At 40.6% G+C, this 19,409-nt stretch overlaps 1 protein-coding gene across 2 annotated transcripts; it reads right to left on the reverse strand.

Annotated features, from left to right (window-relative positions):
* Positions 1 to 7,297: 7,297 nt before the first annotated feature.
* On the reverse strand, positions 7,298 to 17,462 carry LOC117502133 (tumor necrosis factor receptor superfamily member 6B-like). 2 transcript variants are annotated; one of them, XM_034161140.1, is made up of 4 exons: positions 17,411 to 17,462; positions 16,910 to 17,297; positions 11,188 to 11,364; positions 7,298 to 7,648 (listed from the first exon to the last, which is right to left on the reverse strand). In XM_034161140.1, exons 1-4 carry the CDS (start codon positions 17,411 to 17,413, stop codon positions 7,308 to 7,310), a joined length of 909 nt encoding a protein of 302 aa, XP_034017031.1. In that variant the 5' UTR covers positions 17,414 to 17,462; the 3' UTR covers positions 7,298 to 7,307. The 2 variants fall into 2 exon arrangements, with proteins under 2 accessions (XP_034017031.1, XP_034017030.1); XM_034161139.1 differs by having other exon boundaries at positions 16,910 to 17,454.
* Between the last annotated feature and the right edge of the window lie 1,947 nt (positions 17,463 to 19,409).

Consider the following 19,409-nt stretch of genomic DNA (forward strand, 5'->3'; position numbering starts at 1 on the left):
ACAGAAAAAAACAAGGTTACAATGGGCTAAAGAAAAGCAATCGTGGACTGTGGATGACTGGATGAAAGTCATATTCAGTGATGAATCTCGAATCTGCATTGGGCAAGGTGATGATGCTGGAACTTTGTTTGGTGCCATTCCAATGAGATTTATAAAGATGACTGCCTGAAGAGAACATGTAAATTTCCAGAGTCATTGATGATATGGGGTGCATGTCAGGTAAAGGCACTGGGGAGATGGCTGTCATTACATCATCAATAAATGCACACATTTACGTTGATATTTTGGACACTTGTCTGATGTTTGAGGATGATGAAATCATTTTTCAAGAGGGTAATGCATCTTGCCATAGAGCAAAAACTGTGAAAACATTCCTTGCAAAAAGACATATAGGGTCAATTTCATGACATAGGGTCAATGTCAACGAGCAGATGTGATTTGATGCAGGTGTTAGTTTTGGGGATGGAAATTTACAGGGTGATTCCATAATTTATTCCTCAGAATTGAGTGAGTCCATATTTGTTTCCTCTGCTTGGTATAAAAAAGTAACCGTTACTGACTGCCACAATGTTTTTTTCTTGATTCCTTATAGTGTTTCTTAAAGCCAGAAAGTTGCCATTTGAAATGACTTTAGTTTTGTGTCATGTCTGTGATCTGCTTTTTTTCTGCAAAATTAAACAACAGAATGAACATCCTCCGAGGCCGGTGATTCCATAATTTTTGCCAGGGGTTGTATGCGCATTGAAGGACATATCCTGATTAAAAATGACTCCAAGATGTTGTGTGTTGGGGGGTGTGGCTGGATATTTTGGTGTTCTTTTCTTTTCTTTGCTCTCCAGGTGGCATGAGAACAGATTTGTCTGTGGAGAAGGTGCTGGCTGAAGAATCCTTCACCCTCATCAACATCATGTGCAGCACCTGTGACTGGTGCTCACATGCAACCTTAAAGACTTTCAGCTGAAGCAGATAATTGGATGGCGTTCTGCATTTAAGTCATGTGTGATTCAAGCAGAACTGCCGGGAACTCGACCTTGTGATGTTCGTTTGTGAGACGCTGAGGACCGCGCCTGGGTTTGACACATCGAGCCTGTGAAGCAAGGAAGGGTGAGGGACACATGCTGTCAGCACACATCAAAGGTGATTAAGTGTTTGACTAATTGTTGATAGTAACTTGGTATTTTGTTACGCAGTATACTTGAATTGTGATGAGGATTGTGCAGCTCGCTTCTCACTGCTGTGGCATGCGGACAAGTGGTCCTCCACCTGTTGTGCGAAGCTGCTTATTTGCATAAAGCTTAAAATACAGACCTGTATGTGTTGCTGATAGTGTGTGTCTTTTGAAGGATATTAGTTGTATCTGCTAACTTACCTCACCTCTTCTATGCTTCGCAGAGAGTCGGTTTGTCGTGTCCACCTGGGGGGTGTTTGGCGGTGGTAGTGGGACCAGGAGCGTTGGGCTTCGATCCTTTTGGGCGCTGGAGAGCGTGCCAGCCTTCACTCCACCAGAAGGACGCTATTTCTGTTTTTACACTTTTTATGCACCAGTGGGTGAAATAAATATATTGTTTTTGGAACCGCTTTTCTGGTTGTTTGTAGCGCTGGGTTCCGTCTGACGCAGGTCCGCTCCTCAACCTGCGTCGACACATAACACAAGATTTCTCACAGTATTACTGGAGGTCAGGGTAATGCCATCCAGAGTAAGGATCTGGTTAGACACCATGTTTCTAAGATTTGTGGGGCCAAGTACAATAACTTCAGTTTTATCTGAATTTAAAAGCAGGAAATTAGAGGTCATCCATGTCTTTATGTCTGTAAGACATTCCTGCAGTTTAACTAATTGGTGTGTGTCCTCTGGTTTCATGGATAGATAAAGCTGGGTATCATCTTCGTAACAATGAAAATTTAAGCAATGCTTTCTAATAACACTGCCTAAGGGAAGCATGTATAAAGTGAATGAAATTGGTCCTAGCACAGAACCTTGTGGAACTCCATAATCCTTAGTCTGTGAAGAAGACTCCCCATTTACATGAACAAATTGTAATCTATTAGATAAATATGATTCAAACCACTGCAGTGCAGTGCCTTTAATACCTATGGCATGCTCTAATCTCTGTAATAAAATTTTATGGTCAACAGTATCAAAAGCTGCACTGAGGTCTAACAGGACAAGTACAGAGATGAGTCCACTGTCCGAGGCCATAAGAAGATCATTTGTAACCTTCACTAATGCTGTTTCTGTACTATGATGAATTCTAAAACCTGACTGAAACTCTTCAAATAGACCATTCCTCTGCAGATGATCAGTTAGCTGTTTTACTACCCTTTCAAGAATTTTTGAGAGAAAAGGAAGGTTGGAGATTGGCCTACAATTAGCTAAGATAGCTGGGTCAAGTGATAGCTTTTTAAGTAATGGTTTAATTGCTGCCACCTTGAAAGCCTGTGGTACATAGCCAACTAATAAAGTCACAGGACAGGACAACTCTATGAATGTCCTTGAGTGGCCCAGCCAGAGCCAAGGCCTGAATCTGACTGAACATCTCCGAAGAGATCTGAAAATGGCTATGCACCAACACTCCCCATCCAACCTGATGTAGCTTGAGAGGTACTGCAAAGTGGAATGGACAAGACTGGCCAAAGATAGGTGCGCCAAGCTTGTGGCATCATATTCAAGAGGACATGAGGCTATAATTGCTGCCAAAAGTGCATCAACAAAGTATTGAGCAAAGGCTGTGAATACTTACAGTATGTACATATGATTTCTTAGTTTTTTAAACAAATTTGCAAAAAAAATTAATTTTTTTATGTTATTACTGGGTGTTGTGAGTAGAATTTTTAGGGAAAAATTAATTTACTTCATTTTGGAATAAGACTGTAACATAACAAAATGTGGAAAAAGTGAAGCACTGTGAATACTTTCTGGATGCACTGATCAGGATTAGAGCCAAGTATCTTTAACTCACGAATCCGTATCCCTAACCTCTAGACCACAAAGTACAGTTTTTCAGCCACTGATTTATGTTTTACGTGAAGACACTTACTTCTTATAGCTGCAAGTATAAACCATTGCAAGTATACTTGTACCCCAAGCATACTGAGATGTTTGATACATAAGTACATAACAAGTACACTGAAAGTACACTAGATTATTTTTAGTTTAAAATAGATGAGGGAACCTGAAAAATACATTTGGTTGGTAAGGGCTTGTTGACCATCATATTGCAGTTTTGGAAATAAAGGCAACTGACAAGATCATTTCAAGCTAAATGAAACCTCAACCACACAAATGTTCAGATAAAAGCTGCATCTGCGCCTAATTTTCATCATGTATGTGATTATAAAATTACTTTACTTTCCCTCAGAAAACTCAGGCATGTCCAGGTAGTAGACTGAGACACATATGCTTTGTGTTATGGTACTGATTAAAAAAGTCACATCCAAGTTTGGACCTGTGTAAATCTTTAGAGCTGCTTTTTTTTCTGTCCATTTATGTGCTGGATTTAAATCAAAACGAATCAGGAATCATACAGTTTTGCATTGTCTTTATTTAGTCTTTGCTCTGTCAAACACATACTTCTGTAACACACAAAACCAGCAAAACAAAAATGGTCCTACACGCACAATTTCACTCGTTGACATAAATATTAAAAATAAATTATGACCTCAACTCACAGACTGAGTTACTGTACAAAAGTGGTAGACTTTATCAGGATGGACGTGTCTCTGCAGCATTAATAAGAGGTAGAAATTTTTTGGACCGACACGTCTTTAAAGGACAATACCTCTTTGTTTTTAAGTTAGAGTCAAACATGCTTTAAAACTCAGAAAACAACTTTATCTACATTAATTCCCTTTGTAATGGACAGACTTAGTCAATTTAGCACCCCAGGAATTAGAAGAAAATGGTGAGTGGGACTCGTTTGATACCATCATCCTGCAGATAAATACATTTTCAGTCACAAATTAGCTCAAACAGCTTCTTTATTAGCCAGTAGCATGCAAACTATCTAAGCTATTGGCCTTGGGGAGTCACGACAACTGCACTAGGGTAGCTAAGTTGCTAGCATGTGCAGTTGCTAGCTGAACAGTAAGACAATAAATTGTAGAGAATATGGCTGTGTCATTGTTTCTTGATTCAGAACTAAATGCAAACTACAATGATCTGCTATTGGTATTAAATAATCTGAGATATTGCAGGACTTTCTAAAATGTATCACACGGCTAGCTAATACGATAGCCACCACCACCTTGGTTTACTTTGAGGCTCACAGATAAATGAGTGGGTATGGTCATCAAAGCAAATTTGTCATAAAGTAGTTAAAAGAAAATTAATTCAACGTGGAATGCTTGCAGATATTACTCAACAAATGAGAAAATCTGCAATTGAAGTCATTTGTAGATTATTTTCCAGAACAATTTTTTATTAAACACCATTTTAGAGTTGCGAAGTGCCCATCACAGTGACCTATAGAGCTTAAAGTGATGCCATCACTTTAAGCACACCACAACAAACTAACAAACTAACAACCTAAAATTCATAGTGATAGGAAAAGGAGAAAAACAGGATATTATTATGCATTGATATTCTGGGATCAGAAGTCAGGATAGTTGGGCAAAAACTTTTCTTAAAACAATACAAAACAGGGCTACAAGTAACAATCTGATTACATCTATAATTACTAGTCTTTACAGTTATAATAAAAAGTAAAAGATGCCCTTTTTTAAAATCAGAAAGCTATTTAATTTATAAAAATCTAAAAAGTACGACAGCAAATCCTCACGTATAAGAAGCTGAGAACAGATTACGCAAAACATTTATGATTTATAAATTTACCAGATTGTCTCATGAACTTATTTTTGGGAATTGCCAATGTGAGTTCTACCCCATTTTCTTTCATGATATACTCACTATTAAAATATTCATGAAGTATTTAATTTGGAAACCATCTGAAAGTCTTTCTGCAGTGTTGTTGTTTGACTTAAGAAATGTGCTTTGTGTTTGCAATTCAATAATTAAAATTACAAACACCACTTTACAAAATGGACTTTTTATGAGCATAAACTGTAAAGAGCCTAATGCTTCATATACCACAAACGTAGCCATAAGGTCAAACAAAATGGACTAAACTATAAGCTTAGCCATGTACACTCAACAACAATATAAACGCAACACTTTTGGTTTTGCTCCCATTTTGTATGAAATGAACTCAAAGATATAAAACTTTTTCCACATACACAATATCACCATTTCCCTCAAATATTGTTCACAAACCAGTCTAAATCTGTGATAGTGAACACTTCTCCTTTGCTGAGATAATCCATTCCACCTCACAGGTGTGCCATATCAAGATGCTGATTAGACACCATGATTAGTGCACAGGTGTGCCTTAGACTGCCCACAATAAAAGGCCACTCTGAAAGGTGCAGTTTTATCACACAGCACAATGCCACAGATGTCGCAAGATTTGAGGGAGCGTGCAATTGGCATCCTGACAGCAGGAATGTCAACCAGAGCTGTTGCTTGTGTATTGAATGTTCATTTCTCTACCATAAGCCGTCTCCAAAGGTGTTTCACAGAATTTGGCAGTACATCCAACCAGCCTCATAACCGCAGACCACGTGTAACCACACCAGCCCAGGACCTCCACATCCAGCATGTTCACCTCCAAGATCATCTGAGACCAGCCACTCAGACAGCTGCTGAAACAATCGGTTTGCATAACCAAAGAATTTCTGCACAAACTGTCAAAAACCATCTCAGGGAAGCTCATCTGCATGCTCGTCGTCCTCATCGGGGTCTCGACCTGACTCCAGTTTGTCGTCGTAACCGACTTGAGTGGTCAAATGCTCACATTCGCTGGCGTTTGGCACATTGGAGAGGTGTTCTCTTCACGGATTAATCCCAGTTCACACTGTCCAGGGCAGATGGCACACAGCGTGTGTGGCGTCGTGTGGGTGAGCGGTTTTCTGATGTCAATGTTGTGGATTGAGTGGCCCATGGTGGCGGTGGGGTTATGGTGTGGGCAGGCGTCTGTTATGGACGAAGAACACAGGTGCATTTTATTGATGGCATTTTGAATGCACAGAGATACCGTGACGAGATCCTGAGGCCCATTGTTGTGCCATACATCCAAGAACATCACCTCATGTTGCAGCAGGATAATGCACGGCCCCATGTTGCAAGGATCTGTACACAATTCTTGGAAGCTGAAAATGTCCCAGTTCTTGCATGGCCGGCATACTCACCGGACATGTCACCCATTGAGCATGTTTGGGATGCTCTGGACCGGCGTATACGACAGCGTGTACCAGTTCCTGCCAATATCCAGCAACTTCGCACAGCCATTGAAGAGGAGTGGACCAACATTTCACAGGCCACAATTGACAACCTGATCAACTCTATGCGAAGGAGATGTGTTGCACTGCATGAGGCAAATGGTGATCACACCAGATACTGACTGGTATCCCCCCAATAAAACAAAACTGCACCTTTAAGAGTGGCCTTTTATTGTGGACAGTCTAAGGCACACCTGTGCACTAATCATGGTGTCTAATCAGTATCTTGATATGGCACACCTGTGAGGTGGGATGGATGTGCTCACTATCACAGATTTAGACTGGTTCGTGAACAATATTTGAGGGAAATGGTGATATTGTGTATGTGGAAAAAGTTTTAGATCTTTGAGTTCATCTCATACAAAATGGGAGCAAAACCAAAAGTGTTGCGTTTATATTTTTGTTGAGTGTAAGAATCTCATGCAGTCTGCTAATTATCATACATAGCTAATATTATAATGGCAAGGTAGCATTAGTTCATAAAATTACAAAAGGGGTAGCAACCTAACATTGCCTGATGAACATGTTTTAACAGAAAATCTCATGAGCTTGCCTTATGGGCAATGCACATGCTAATTTTCCAAGCTAGCTATCTTGGTAGTCCATTCTATTAATGACGATAGCATAGCTAGCTCAATCACATCTCCAGGAATAACTTAATGACTTAAGGAAGTATATTTAGACAATCCATTCTTGTTATACAGCTGATTAAAACTACATTTGCAACAGTATATACTTCAGTATGGCTAAATTTTATAAAACTGTATCACATGACATCATCAGCTAATCTGACAGCTGGACTCAAACTCCAAAAAGCAGGTATTTTCCTTTAACAAATAAAAAAGTATCAAGCCTGTATGAAAAGTGTACCTTGAAAAGGACATCAAATTTTTAAACTACACAAAACAAATCAGTTTTTTCTATGAATGAAGACCAGGTCAACTCTATTGTGTAGCTAATTTCTTTTTAACAGGTTATTGTAGCGATAAAACTGTAGTTGTGGACTCCGGTGTTGCGCATGGCGCACTCAGTTGAGTGTCAATGCGCTGCAGCTTGTTCTCCAGTTTCTCAGTGGCCCCATTCGCACCAATCCTCTGCAGAATTGCCGGGAGTTGGCGAATCTGCTGGGAGGTCGCTGAACCAACCCAAGGCTTGATTCGTGCATAAAGAGTTGCACGGTCGAGTTCCGACACATCTTCTTTGGTTTTACCGTCCTCGGAACGGAGCCTGTGCACGACGCGACGTAGCCGCTTAATGTGCATGTGCTGATGAACAAAAAAGGCTGGAATAATTTCTTTTAGGTAGTTGGCTCCATCTACGAGTGAAAAAGAGAGAATTTTAAATGGATCAAATAATATTAGTGTAATATTGATACCTTGTTGTCATATAGCAAAACAATAATACAGATACAAATACATTCTCATTTTAAAGTACGGTATAAAACCCAAAATACAAAAAAAAAAAAAAAAAAAATTCCAGTAGTCATAAAACACTATCACAAAAAAAAAAAATCTTTTGGCGAGTGAACATCAAACGACATATAAGCTAGCCAGAGATCATGCTAACTCAGTCGCAACAGAGCGAATGTGAAATTCTAAATATTTGTAATCAGTTATCATTAGTTAAGCTCATAAATGAATTTCATTCTGTAACTGATTCAAATCGTGGCTGTCAGAGAATCTTCCAAAAAGAAGTTCTTGAAAATATACTGACTTTTCCAGAGTATGTGTTGCAGTTTTTTAAATAGTTTGGGAGGACTGACGTATACTCAGATGTGACTTATATATCAAAAAATGATGCATTTGTTATTCACAATAATAATTCTAGTAACTATTTATATAGAACTTTCACAGGACTCAACATACACTCCAGTAATAAAAAACACAGCAATAATAAAAAGTACACAACGATAATGCACAAATATCCCAGATTAATGATCTGATACTACAAAAAGCAAGGTGCGATTTATACTCAGGTGCAAATTACACTCTGGAAAATATGGTAATCCAACTTTCACAAATGCAAACAAGGCTAAGTTGCAATTGTATAAATAAGTATAATAATCTAATAATAATATTATAATTATAATAATCTCTTTAAATTAATATTATCATTATTCTTAAATTTTTTTGCAGACATAGTGTTCTTACTCATTTTACAGCTATAGCTGTTTACCATTTTAAGAAAATTATTCCAACGTACATGAAAAACTACAGATACATTACATTAAAGTACAACGTACTTTTCATTATTATTGGTTATTATTATTATTTTATTCATTATTATTCATCATTATTATTATCCATTATTATTGGTTTTATTCACAAAACTAAACAGAAAATCTTTTTGACTGCTTGTTAGAACTTAAAAAGGTCTATTTGGAAGCGTTTTTAAGTTTGCTTAGATTCTTGCTCTCTGACGGCACACGTTTGTTTGGTTTTGTTCATACAGCGCATCCAGAAACTATTCACAGTACTTCACATTTTTCACGTCGCAGCCAGTGCCGGTCCTAACCGATTTGGCACGCTGGCCAAGATTTTTAATGCCCCCCCCCCCCCCCCCACACACACACAAATGCAATATATAGACACTGCCATGTGGAGGCGTCAGCACCTCTACAGATTTGGTTAATGTTGTGCATAAAGAGTAAAAGTATAAACACTGACAATGAACTGTTACACAAATTAACAAATAAGATTACACGTATGTTATAGCATTTTTTAAAGGTTATAGCATTTTAAACTATTGCAAGCATGGAAAACTTTAGCTTTGCTTAACCACATGACATTTCAATGCATTTCAAGGGTGCGACGATTTAGCCAGACTGACTCCACATTAAATAAGTTAAGTACTTTTATTTGTTTTTTAGTGGTGTCTTGTGGCATTTTGGAAATGCGGACATGCGATCTGTCCTCAAAATAGTACATGTATTTGCATGCAGTTTTGCATGCAAAAAAATACATTTTGTCTGAAATTTTGTAAGCAAAATATTATAATTAATCATGTATACAATAAACAAGTGCACCCTGTTGTTTCACAGTCGCATTACTGATTGGTGCCGTGTGACACTGGCACTGGAACAAATAATAAAGGATGAGCATGTTTACATAATCACAATGATCAGATAACTGTTAGTAATCAGATAACTGAAATAATCTGATCTCTCACATTTACATGCACTTGAGTAATCCGATAATCAGAAAAGCCTGGTTTACATGATTTCATTTCATAAGCTGGATTTCATTTGAAGTGGAGAAAAGAGAAAAGACAGCTCTCTCCCTCTCTTTTCCTCTATCTCTCTCCATGAAATTAGCTCTTTAGAATGCTGAAACATGCGTAAATGTAAAAGAAGAATTAAATAAATCTGATAAATGGTGTACAGTAAAACTAGCCTAAACCGTCTTATAGACCGTATATTCACACTCACTGGATAAAAACAAAAGTTCAATACTTTTTTGTAGTTTTCCATGTAATAAACACCGTATATAATGGATTTTTTATAAAAGATTTTTGCTCACATCGGACAAAACGTCCTGTCCGATCATAATGCATTTCCATTAAAAGCCCCTTGCATGTACCAGACAGAGCAGTCTGGATGTGCCCAATAACAGAGGTACAAAAGGAAGTTCAGCACTGACACTCGCCAATTCGAGGAAAGTGGGACAGTATTTCCTTGATTAAAAATGTTTTTTTCTTATGTTGTCATTATGTGGTGTTGTGTGTAGAATTTTGAGGGGGAAAAATTAATTTCCTCAGTTTTGGAATAAGGCTGTAACATAACAAAATGTGGAAAAAGTGAAGTGCTGTGAATACTTTCTGGATGCACTGTATAATATCCAAGCAATAGGATGTATATTGCTGTGAAATATGACAACAAGATATTGGCAGTGCCTTTAATATCTGGAGCTCCACAGGGATCCATGCTCATACCACTACTCTTCCCCAGTTACATGCTAGTTAAGAAGAAGAAGAGTTTCTTTTTTAATGTGGGTAGCCTACAAAAGCACAAAGCTTGTTCCCAGAAGGGCCCACGGCATGTGTCACTCCTTGTTCCCAGAAGGGCCCACGGCATGTGTCACTCCTCACCCCCCAGCACTGATGTTAAGAGTGCCAGTCAGGAGCGTGGCTGCGATCGGGAAGCGAACCCGAGTCGCTGGCATCCCAGTCCAACGTGCAAGCTGTTATGCCACCACCTCCCTAACCTCCCTAGTTAACATTATTTACTGATGTAACAACTGTTGAACCACCTTTTTCATTAAGTATGAATACAAATGTAAAAGATTATAATATCTTTAGTTGATCACCAAACATCTCAACTCTATTCAAATGTAAATGTAACAGCATGAAAAGGTAACAGACATTTTTTTTTAATTATGTAAATTTAGCTAATCATGGTTTGGTCTATAAATGAAATATCTGGAATGTGATCAGCAGTGTATTTTTTATTAGTACTGAGCTACAGTAGTCCTTCCTGTCAGAAAAATAAGGGACAAACTAGTAAAAAAATAAATGAATAAATCCAGTTTAAAGATGGTTAAGAAAATCCTTTACAGTAAATAAATGATGAATATTTTTTCTGACTTTTTCACCCCACATTTGCATCTTGTGAAATATTTTTAAAAATTACCTTCCAAGACTCCTAAAAGTATTCAAGTAACTATATCAAAGAAGCGGCAACCTTCATTTCACTGAAGTAAATTCCCCTAAGACATGCAACCTGTTGTGTGCCTTTCAGATTTTTTAAGGAGTCACAGTCCATAAACAGTAAAAAAAAAACAAAAACTGCTCTCAAACACACAGTGCTTCTCTTAACTCCGCTTAACTTGGTTGAGGCGTTACGCGTGATGATCTGACCTTGTGAGTTGTTGCAGCTCCAGCACACACTGTCGTGCCACGATGAGCCCTTCAGCAACAATTGCATCCCGCTGACGCTGCAGCTCCTGTGCGTCGTGCAGTTCTGCTGTGCAGACGAGGTGTCAGAGAAAGTGCCGCTGGGACATTCGTAGCACACTGTGTCCTCGTTAGAGGTACCTGGACAAGACGCAACAAACTCGTTTTAGATGAGCACAAGAACAGAACATGTTCACACTTTGATGAACCCTTTGTTTAACCATAAGAACGGTATGATTAGGCACAGTTTTACAGAAAAATGACACAAATGTTCAGCTGATTTATTCATTTTAATGAGCTTAAATTCGCTGAGTGCCCGCTTGAGCTCTCTGACCACAGGGGGGGGGCATGGCTTACCCAAATGTTAAGAGCACGAACTGACGTTTTCAGTTCGTGTACTGGCGTTATGAATTTGTTTAGCAAATCTGGCTCGGCAGTCAAGTTCCATTAAGGTTTTTACGAGGTCTATTAGAAAAGTATCCGACCTTATTATTTTTTTCAAAAACCATATGGATTTGAATCACGTGTGATTACATCAGACATGCTTGAACCCTCGTGGGCATGCGAGAGTTTTTTCACGCCTGTCGGTTACGTCATTCGCCTGTGGGCAGTCTTTGAGTGAGGAGTCGCCCACCCTCTCGTCGTTTTTTTCATTGTTTAGGAATGGCTCAGAGACTGCTGCTTTGTTTGATAAAATTTTTCTCAAAAACTGTAAGGCACAACTGAGTGGACACCATTCGATAAATTCAGCTGGTTTTCGGTAAAAATTTTAACGGCTGATGAGAGATTTTGGTCTGGTAGTGTCGCCGTAAGGACGGCCCACGGCGCCTGATGGCGATCTGCGCTTCGAGGCGGCAGCATCTCGCCGTTTCAAGTTGAAAACTTCCACATTTCAGGTTCTGTTGACCCAGTAAGTCGTCAGAGAACAGAGAACTTTCAGAAGAAGTCGGCATGAGGAGTTTATTCGGACATTCCATTGTTAACGGACATTTTGTAATGAAAGAACGTGCGGGCAGAGTCGCATGTCGGGCTGGACCCGACCGCGGGGGGTCGCGACAGGAAAAACACCTCCGTTGGAAACCTTAACAGGCAAGTTGGAACATGCCCAAGCTGTTAAACAATTTCTCAGTTACTCACTTGTTGAAAGCCATCAAAAGCCGCCTGAATTTTACAAATGGTTTTCAACACGGAGGTGTTTTTCCTGTCGCGGCGCACACAGATTTGCCGAGTCGTCACGGAAACGACTCAGCGAATTTGCGCGCATGTCTTTCATTACAAAATGTCCTTAAACAGTGGAATGTGTTGTATGGCTGGGGGGGCCTGGCTGCCTTTTGTTTCTGTCTTCTGTGCTGTCTTTTGTTTTTCCTTCCAGGTGGTACGCGTTTAGGACTGAGTGGCTGTGTGGCTGAGTTTTCAGGACCTCACCCTGATCACCTGAGGCTGATCAAGTGCAGCTCGTCAGGACTCACAGCTGTGGTGCATCTACACGGATTGGAGCATGGTGGCATTTAAGTCTGGAGTACACAGTGTGTATTTGCCAGAGACTCGACCTTGTGACCAGACGGGTGAGATCGTCGTCTCGAGAGCCATCTCATCATCAGTGGATGCAGAGAACGTCCAGGTTTGATGCATGGTCTGTGAAAGAGGAGGGGGTGAGGTCTCACGCTCGTCAGCACACTTCCTGAGGTACGTTAGGTTTTGTGACTAACATTTATACAGTCAGTAAATGTGGTGTCCCTCACACCTTATTGTATTGAGCTGTTATGTTAGTCGTTTAATCAGCTTCCACTGCAGTTGAGTTTGTGAACAGGGTGTTCCATGCCTGCAGGGTGGGAAGCTGATTAGTAATTAAGCCAGGAAGTGTTTGCTGTTTGTGAACACCTTTGAGTGGTCTCTCTGTGTGTGGAGTGTGGACTCACATGATGATTTCTTCTTTCACAGACTCGGTTTGTCGCGGCCACCTGGGGGGTGTCGGCGGGGTCCTTGGGTCCGAACAGTTTCTGGCTCCGGACCCTTAGTGCTGCTGGGAGCACACCGTTTCACCACCACGCCAGACCGCGCACTCATTTGTTATATTTTCCACATCACTGTTATGTAATTAAATTTAGTTATCCTTTGTACCGTGCTCTGCTTATTTCATACTGGGTCCTTCAAACGCTGGTCGGTTCTCCGGGCTGCGTCCGACACATAACAGAATGTCCACATAAAGTCCTCATGCCGGCCTCTTCTGAATCTTCTCTGTTTTCTCACGACGTCCTGGGTGAATTAAGCCTTAAATTAGGATGTTTTCAGGTCGAAACAGGCCGACGATGGCGCCTGGAAGCGCTGCACGACGTCCCGGTCCGTGGGAAGTCCTTACACCCACAGAAACACCCCCTAATCTCTCATAAGCCATTAAACTTTTCACCGATAACCAGCTTAATTTCTCGAATAGTGTTCACTCGGATATTCCTCACAGGTCCAGAAAAAATGTTGATAAAGCAACGTGCGCCGTCTCGAGCAGCGTGTGAAACAAAGGAATTCAGCCGAGATGGCTGAACCACATTTCACTCAAGGCCTGCCCACAGGGAAATGACGTCACCGACACGCGTGAAAAAACTCATGCATGCGCACGAGGGTTCAAGCATGATTGGTGTAATCGCATGTCATTCAAATCCATATAATTAAAAAAAAAATAAAAGTGTCGGTTTCTTATCTAATAGACCTCGTAAAATAATATTGTGTTTGACTGTCTATAATTTGAATATTATGTACTTCCTAATTTAATAAAAAATTAATCAGTGTGATTTATATGGTTGATATTTTATTGCTGTTTTAAAACTGTATTTTACTTTGAAGGTACAATTGAAAGTTCTGCATAAATAGCAAGTCCCTGTGGCTGCTCCCTTGTTTTCACTTGGGGTCGCCACAGCAGATCCAAGGTGAATTTGCATGTTGATTTGGCACAAGCTTTACGCCGGATGCCCTTCCTGATGCAACTTCACATTACATGGAGAAATGTGGTAAGGGTAGGGTTTGAACCAAAAACCTTCCGCACCACTTGGTCATCATCCCTGCATAAATAATGTTAGTATTCCTGTTATTACAGTGCATCCAGAAGGTATTTACAGCACTTCACTTTTTCCACATTTTGTTATATTACAGCTTTATTCCAAAATGGATGAAATTTATTTTTTTTCTTCAAAATTCTACACACAAAACCCCCTAATGACAATGTGAAAAAAGATTTTCCTTTTCCCTGTCTGCATAGTAATGGTAAATGCCACACTGGCAATTTATTCTTGCAAGACAGAAGGTATGTTGTGCGTGAGTGAACGTGATGTGCATGTGTGACCCCAATCCGCCCTTCCCGCTCAGCCTACACCATCCTACTCAAAGCCAACTGACAACTTCCAAAGCAACACCAAGACAGACAACAATGAAAGACAAGTGGTGAAGGCAAAAAGTTTTTGATATTTTTGTGAATTTATTAAAAATAAAACTATAACGCAATGCTAAAATACCCTTGGCTGTATGAGCATGTGCCTTTTAACGGCATCTGCAGGAGGGCGTGCGGGTGCACATATATGAGCTTTCAAAAAGACTGGAAGTTAGCTTTGAACGCGTGTGATGCACATGCACACTGATGTCCGTGAGATGTCTTGTAAATCACTCCAGAGGTGTTATCAGATTTAGAAGTGTTTATTGTTAGCAGTTATAGACGTGTTTATTACTCACTCGCTTTTACACGCAGAAACACATCAGTTTCTGTCATATTGAATTAGCAGCCAGAGAGAGACAAGCCAATGACATCCTGGTGCCTCTCTACTCTGGCTGGCTGGCTGTCAACTCCCCCCCCACCAAAAAAAGTGGATTTGTATGACTCATCGCATTAAAATAGGAAACAGAATGTTTTGACCTCTTAAAATAGGTCAAGGTTAGCCATCTTTAAACTTGTCCAAGGTCTGTGTCCCAGGAATGTTCCCTGTGAATTTGAAGACCCTGGCAGTAATAGGACTGGACTTATGCTGAGCACAGACAGACAGACAGATGCAAAGACTTCACAATACCTGATGGCCATATTTTGATGGCCTCAGGTAAAAACTAAGAAATCACATGTACATAATTTTTCACATCCTTTGCCATAATGAAGGCCAAAATTGAGCTCAGGTGCCTCGTGTTTCCACTAATCATCCTTGAGATGTTTCTACAGCTTAACTGGAGTCCACCTGGGGTAAATGGTCCCACAACTGAAGGTGCATGTCAGAGCACAAACCAAGCAGGAAGTCAAAGGAATTGTCTGTAGAGCTCCGAGACAGGATTGTGTCGAGGCACAAATCTGGGGAAGGGTACAGACACATTTCTGCTGCTTTGAAGGTCCCAATGAGCACAGTGGCCTCCATCATCTGTGGAAGAATGGAAGAAGTTTGGATCCACCAGGACTCTGGTGGAGCCCAGAGCTGGCTGCCTGTCTAATTTGAGCAATTGGGGGAGAAATGCTGCAAAGAGGAATGAACAAAACTGCCCAAAGATAGGTGGCCCAAGCTTATGGCATCATATTCAAGAAGACTTGAGACTGTAATTGCTGCCAAAGGTGCATCAACAAAGTATTGAGCAAAGGGTGTGAATATTATGTACAAGTGATTTCTTAGCTTTTCTTTGATAAATCTGCAGAAATAAAAAAAACGTTTTTCATGTTGTCATTATGGGGTGTTGTGTGTAGAATTTTGAGGGAAAAAATTAATTTACTCTATTTTGGAGTAAGGCTGTAACATAACAAAAACTGAAGCGCTGTGAAAAGTTTCTGGATGCACCATATCTTTCACCTCAGATCAGCTGAGCATGAAAAGAATATGTTGGTTACTGTCAGAAAAAACATACAAAACAAACATACATTCATTCAACACAACACAAACCGAAAAAAGTAACTTTAAGTTATTTTAGCCAAAATTATTGAACTGACTGATCAGTTGATTAACATAAATAAGCATCAACTGCTTATAAGACGGATTATCCCAATAAAACTCACAGAATGTCAATTTATTTCACTTTCATTTCAAGATCATTGATTTTGACTGATGTCAAAATAAATTTTTAAGTTTCTACTACCGTAAAATGGTTTAAGCTGGTTTTAATATCTATAAAATAGTTTTAAGACTGTTCCTGGACATGCAGTTTCCCGAACAACCATAACACCGCCTCTAAAATTAACATAATGACAGCTGAGAGGAAAGCAGAATTTCACAATTCTCTCTCAAAGTCTGAAATCCTTTTTTTTTTTTTTTTTAATCCAAATAAAAGCTACAAATGTCAAGAAAAGTCACTACTTGACATTATGCCTGTGCTTTTGCGCCATAAAAATGGACACGTTTTCCAGCAGGCGTATTTGTTTTTGTTGGGTCAGTGACGTCACTGGGGATTCCCCTAAAGCTTCCCCACACAGGGAACAGCTGGGACTATTTGTGAGTATCATCTACAAAGCCTAATCTTTCCTTATAAAATGGTCTTTTAAATCAGAGTGAGGGGCGTTGACAGGATTATTAAAGATAATCCACAAACCTGGTGGAAATGAAAGTGAATCAATCAATCAATCAATCAACTTTTTTCTTATATAGCGCCAAATCACAACAAACAGTTGTCCCAAGGCGCTGAATGAAAACTGTGAATAAATCTGAGTCACATCAACAGCTCTTGTGCAGCAGCTTACCTTCGTGCAGCACACCTTGACCCGGTGCACACACTTTATGACGTAAGCACATGTCGTACTTTGCGTGATAGTAGTATCCGGACTGGCACTGGCACTGGCAGTCGCTGTGCGCTGTGCACGCCGTCTTCAGAACTTGGTTCTGGCCGCACACGCTGCAGCGCAGACACTTGCTGATATGGTTCCACAGCTCCGTGTACGAGCCCGGCGGGCACGGCACGCACTGGCTTTTCTGCATGGCTGTGCAGCGTGCGCGCAGATAGGTGCCAGGCGGACAGCGGTCACAGACCAGGGCTCGTCCCGTGCTCGGGTCCGTGCAGCTGAAGGTTCGCATCGGGTCCGCCTGAGCGGAGAGCGCAGAGAGCAGGAGGAATACCGGGAGGAGGAACACCTGAAGGAAATGAAGAAACAGTTTAAACGCAGACTCGAAAACAATCTTCGAAGAGTTTCCACTCGGAGAGTCCCGCGGCGCTGCGCACTGCGTGTGTGCGCACATGAACCTACCATTGTGAAATGCGCGCTGGGAGACGCTGCGGCTGCGCCACTCGGTCACGGTAACGCACTCAACGCCTCCCCGGTTATTTATAGAACGTCAGTGACGTGATCGTGCGCGTCACAAGTTTTCCGAAACAATTCAGGTAGGAATTGAACCAGGAACGTTCCGCACTGAAACCACACTAAACGGAAACCATCACTAACTTGGCCACCACCCCTGCTGGCACAGTCAATTGGCGATGCCAAGATTTCAACATTTAATTCTTCCCAATAATTCAACCAACCAACAGAGAGACAGATGGGGATGTGTGTGTGTGTGTGTGTGTGTGTGCGCGCGCGCGCGCGTATAGGCGTAGGAGGTGGGGGGGGGGGGTGGAGCAGGGCTCGACAAAATGCTCAAATTCGGGCAGATGGGCTGGCAAATTCGGTCATGGGCCATGTAGACTCTGAATACAGAATAGAATGACCTAAAATGTTAGACTTATTTTCGCAATTAATATAAGCAATAAAACCGCTATTTGGTCACCAATATATAAATATGGGTATATAAATATATGGTAATTTAAAGAGTCATGGGGGTTTCTGAAATTCGGGCAAATTTGGTGTCGCCCCCCCAAATAGAACCCACCTCCTACGCCTGTGTGTGTGTGTGTGTGTATACACATATACACACACATACACACACACACACACACATATATATACAGTGGTGACCAAAAGTATTGAGACAAAAAAAAAAAAAATCAACTTTTTAAGCAAATTGATAGTTTAAGGTGCGTTTATACATAACCAAGACACGTTACGAATGTCATTTTTCTGTCATTCATGACACATTCCTGACATTCTTAATGTGACTTAACTCATCTGAATAGGTTTCTTAATAGTGCGACAACAGTATTCCGGTGTGACTTCTTGAATCCATGCTTGCTTGATTGCCTCTCGAAGTTCATGCACTGAAGACGGTTTTATGGCAGCAACGGCTTTCTTCACTTGGGTCCAACAATTCTCGATTGGGTTGAGGTCCAGAGATGACCCTGGTCATGGTTCCAAGAGCTGGATGTCCTGGTCCCTCAGCCAATTCTTCACCACTTTGGCCATGTGGCATGGTGCTCCATCTTACTGAAATATGGTGGTCCCATGGAATTCGGAAAAGTAAGGAAGTTTTTCCTTTAGAAACTCCAAGTGACAAGTGACAAGTGACAAAGTTTTTTATTCGGCACACAAAATATTCAAATAGAAAAAAATGAACAATTCCACAAACAAACACAGACAAAACTAGTCCATAAAGTCCATCAAAGCATGTGATGTAGTTTGAGACCTTCTGAATCCATATTGTTCTTCACAAATGATGTTATGCTTCAGTAAATAATCATTTAATCTTTTAGCAAATATTTTTTCCAAAATTTTGGAAAATTGTGGCAGGAGTGATATAGGTCTATAATTAGAAAATGTGTGTTTGTCACCAGTTTTAAACAGAGGAATTACTTTGGCTATTTTCATTTGAGAAGGAAATTTACCAGTACTTAGTGACATATTGCAAATATAATTGAACAGTTTTACTATACAATCAATAACTTTTTTTAATAAAGCCATATCCAAATTATTAAAAACGATTTCTTACTTTTTGAACCATGTGTTGTATGGCTGGGGGGGCCTGGCTGCCTTTTTGTTTCTGTCTTTTGTTTTTCCTTCCAGGTGGCTTGCATTTGGGACTGAGTGGCTGTGTTGCTGAGGTTATCAGGACCTCACCCTGATCACCTGCGGCTCGTCAGGACTCACAGCTGAGGTGCATCTATATGGATTGGAACATGGTGGCATTTAAGACTGGAGTATACAGTGTGTATTTGCCAGAGACTCGACCTTGTGACCAGACGGGTGAGATCGTCGTCTCGGGAGCCCTCTCATCATCAGTGGATGCAGAGAACGTCCAGGGTTTGATGCACGGTCTGTGAAAGAGGAGGGGGTGAGGTCTCACGCTCGTCAGCACACTTCCTGAGGTACGTTAGAT

This window comes from Thalassophryne amazonica, chromosome 20, assembly GCF_902500255.1.
Source record: "Thalassophryne amazonica chromosome 20, fThaAma1.1, whole genome shotgun sequence".
Classification (NCBI taxonomy): Eukaryota; Metazoa; Chordata; class Actinopteri; order Batrachoidiformes; family Batrachoididae; genus Thalassophryne; species Thalassophryne amazonica.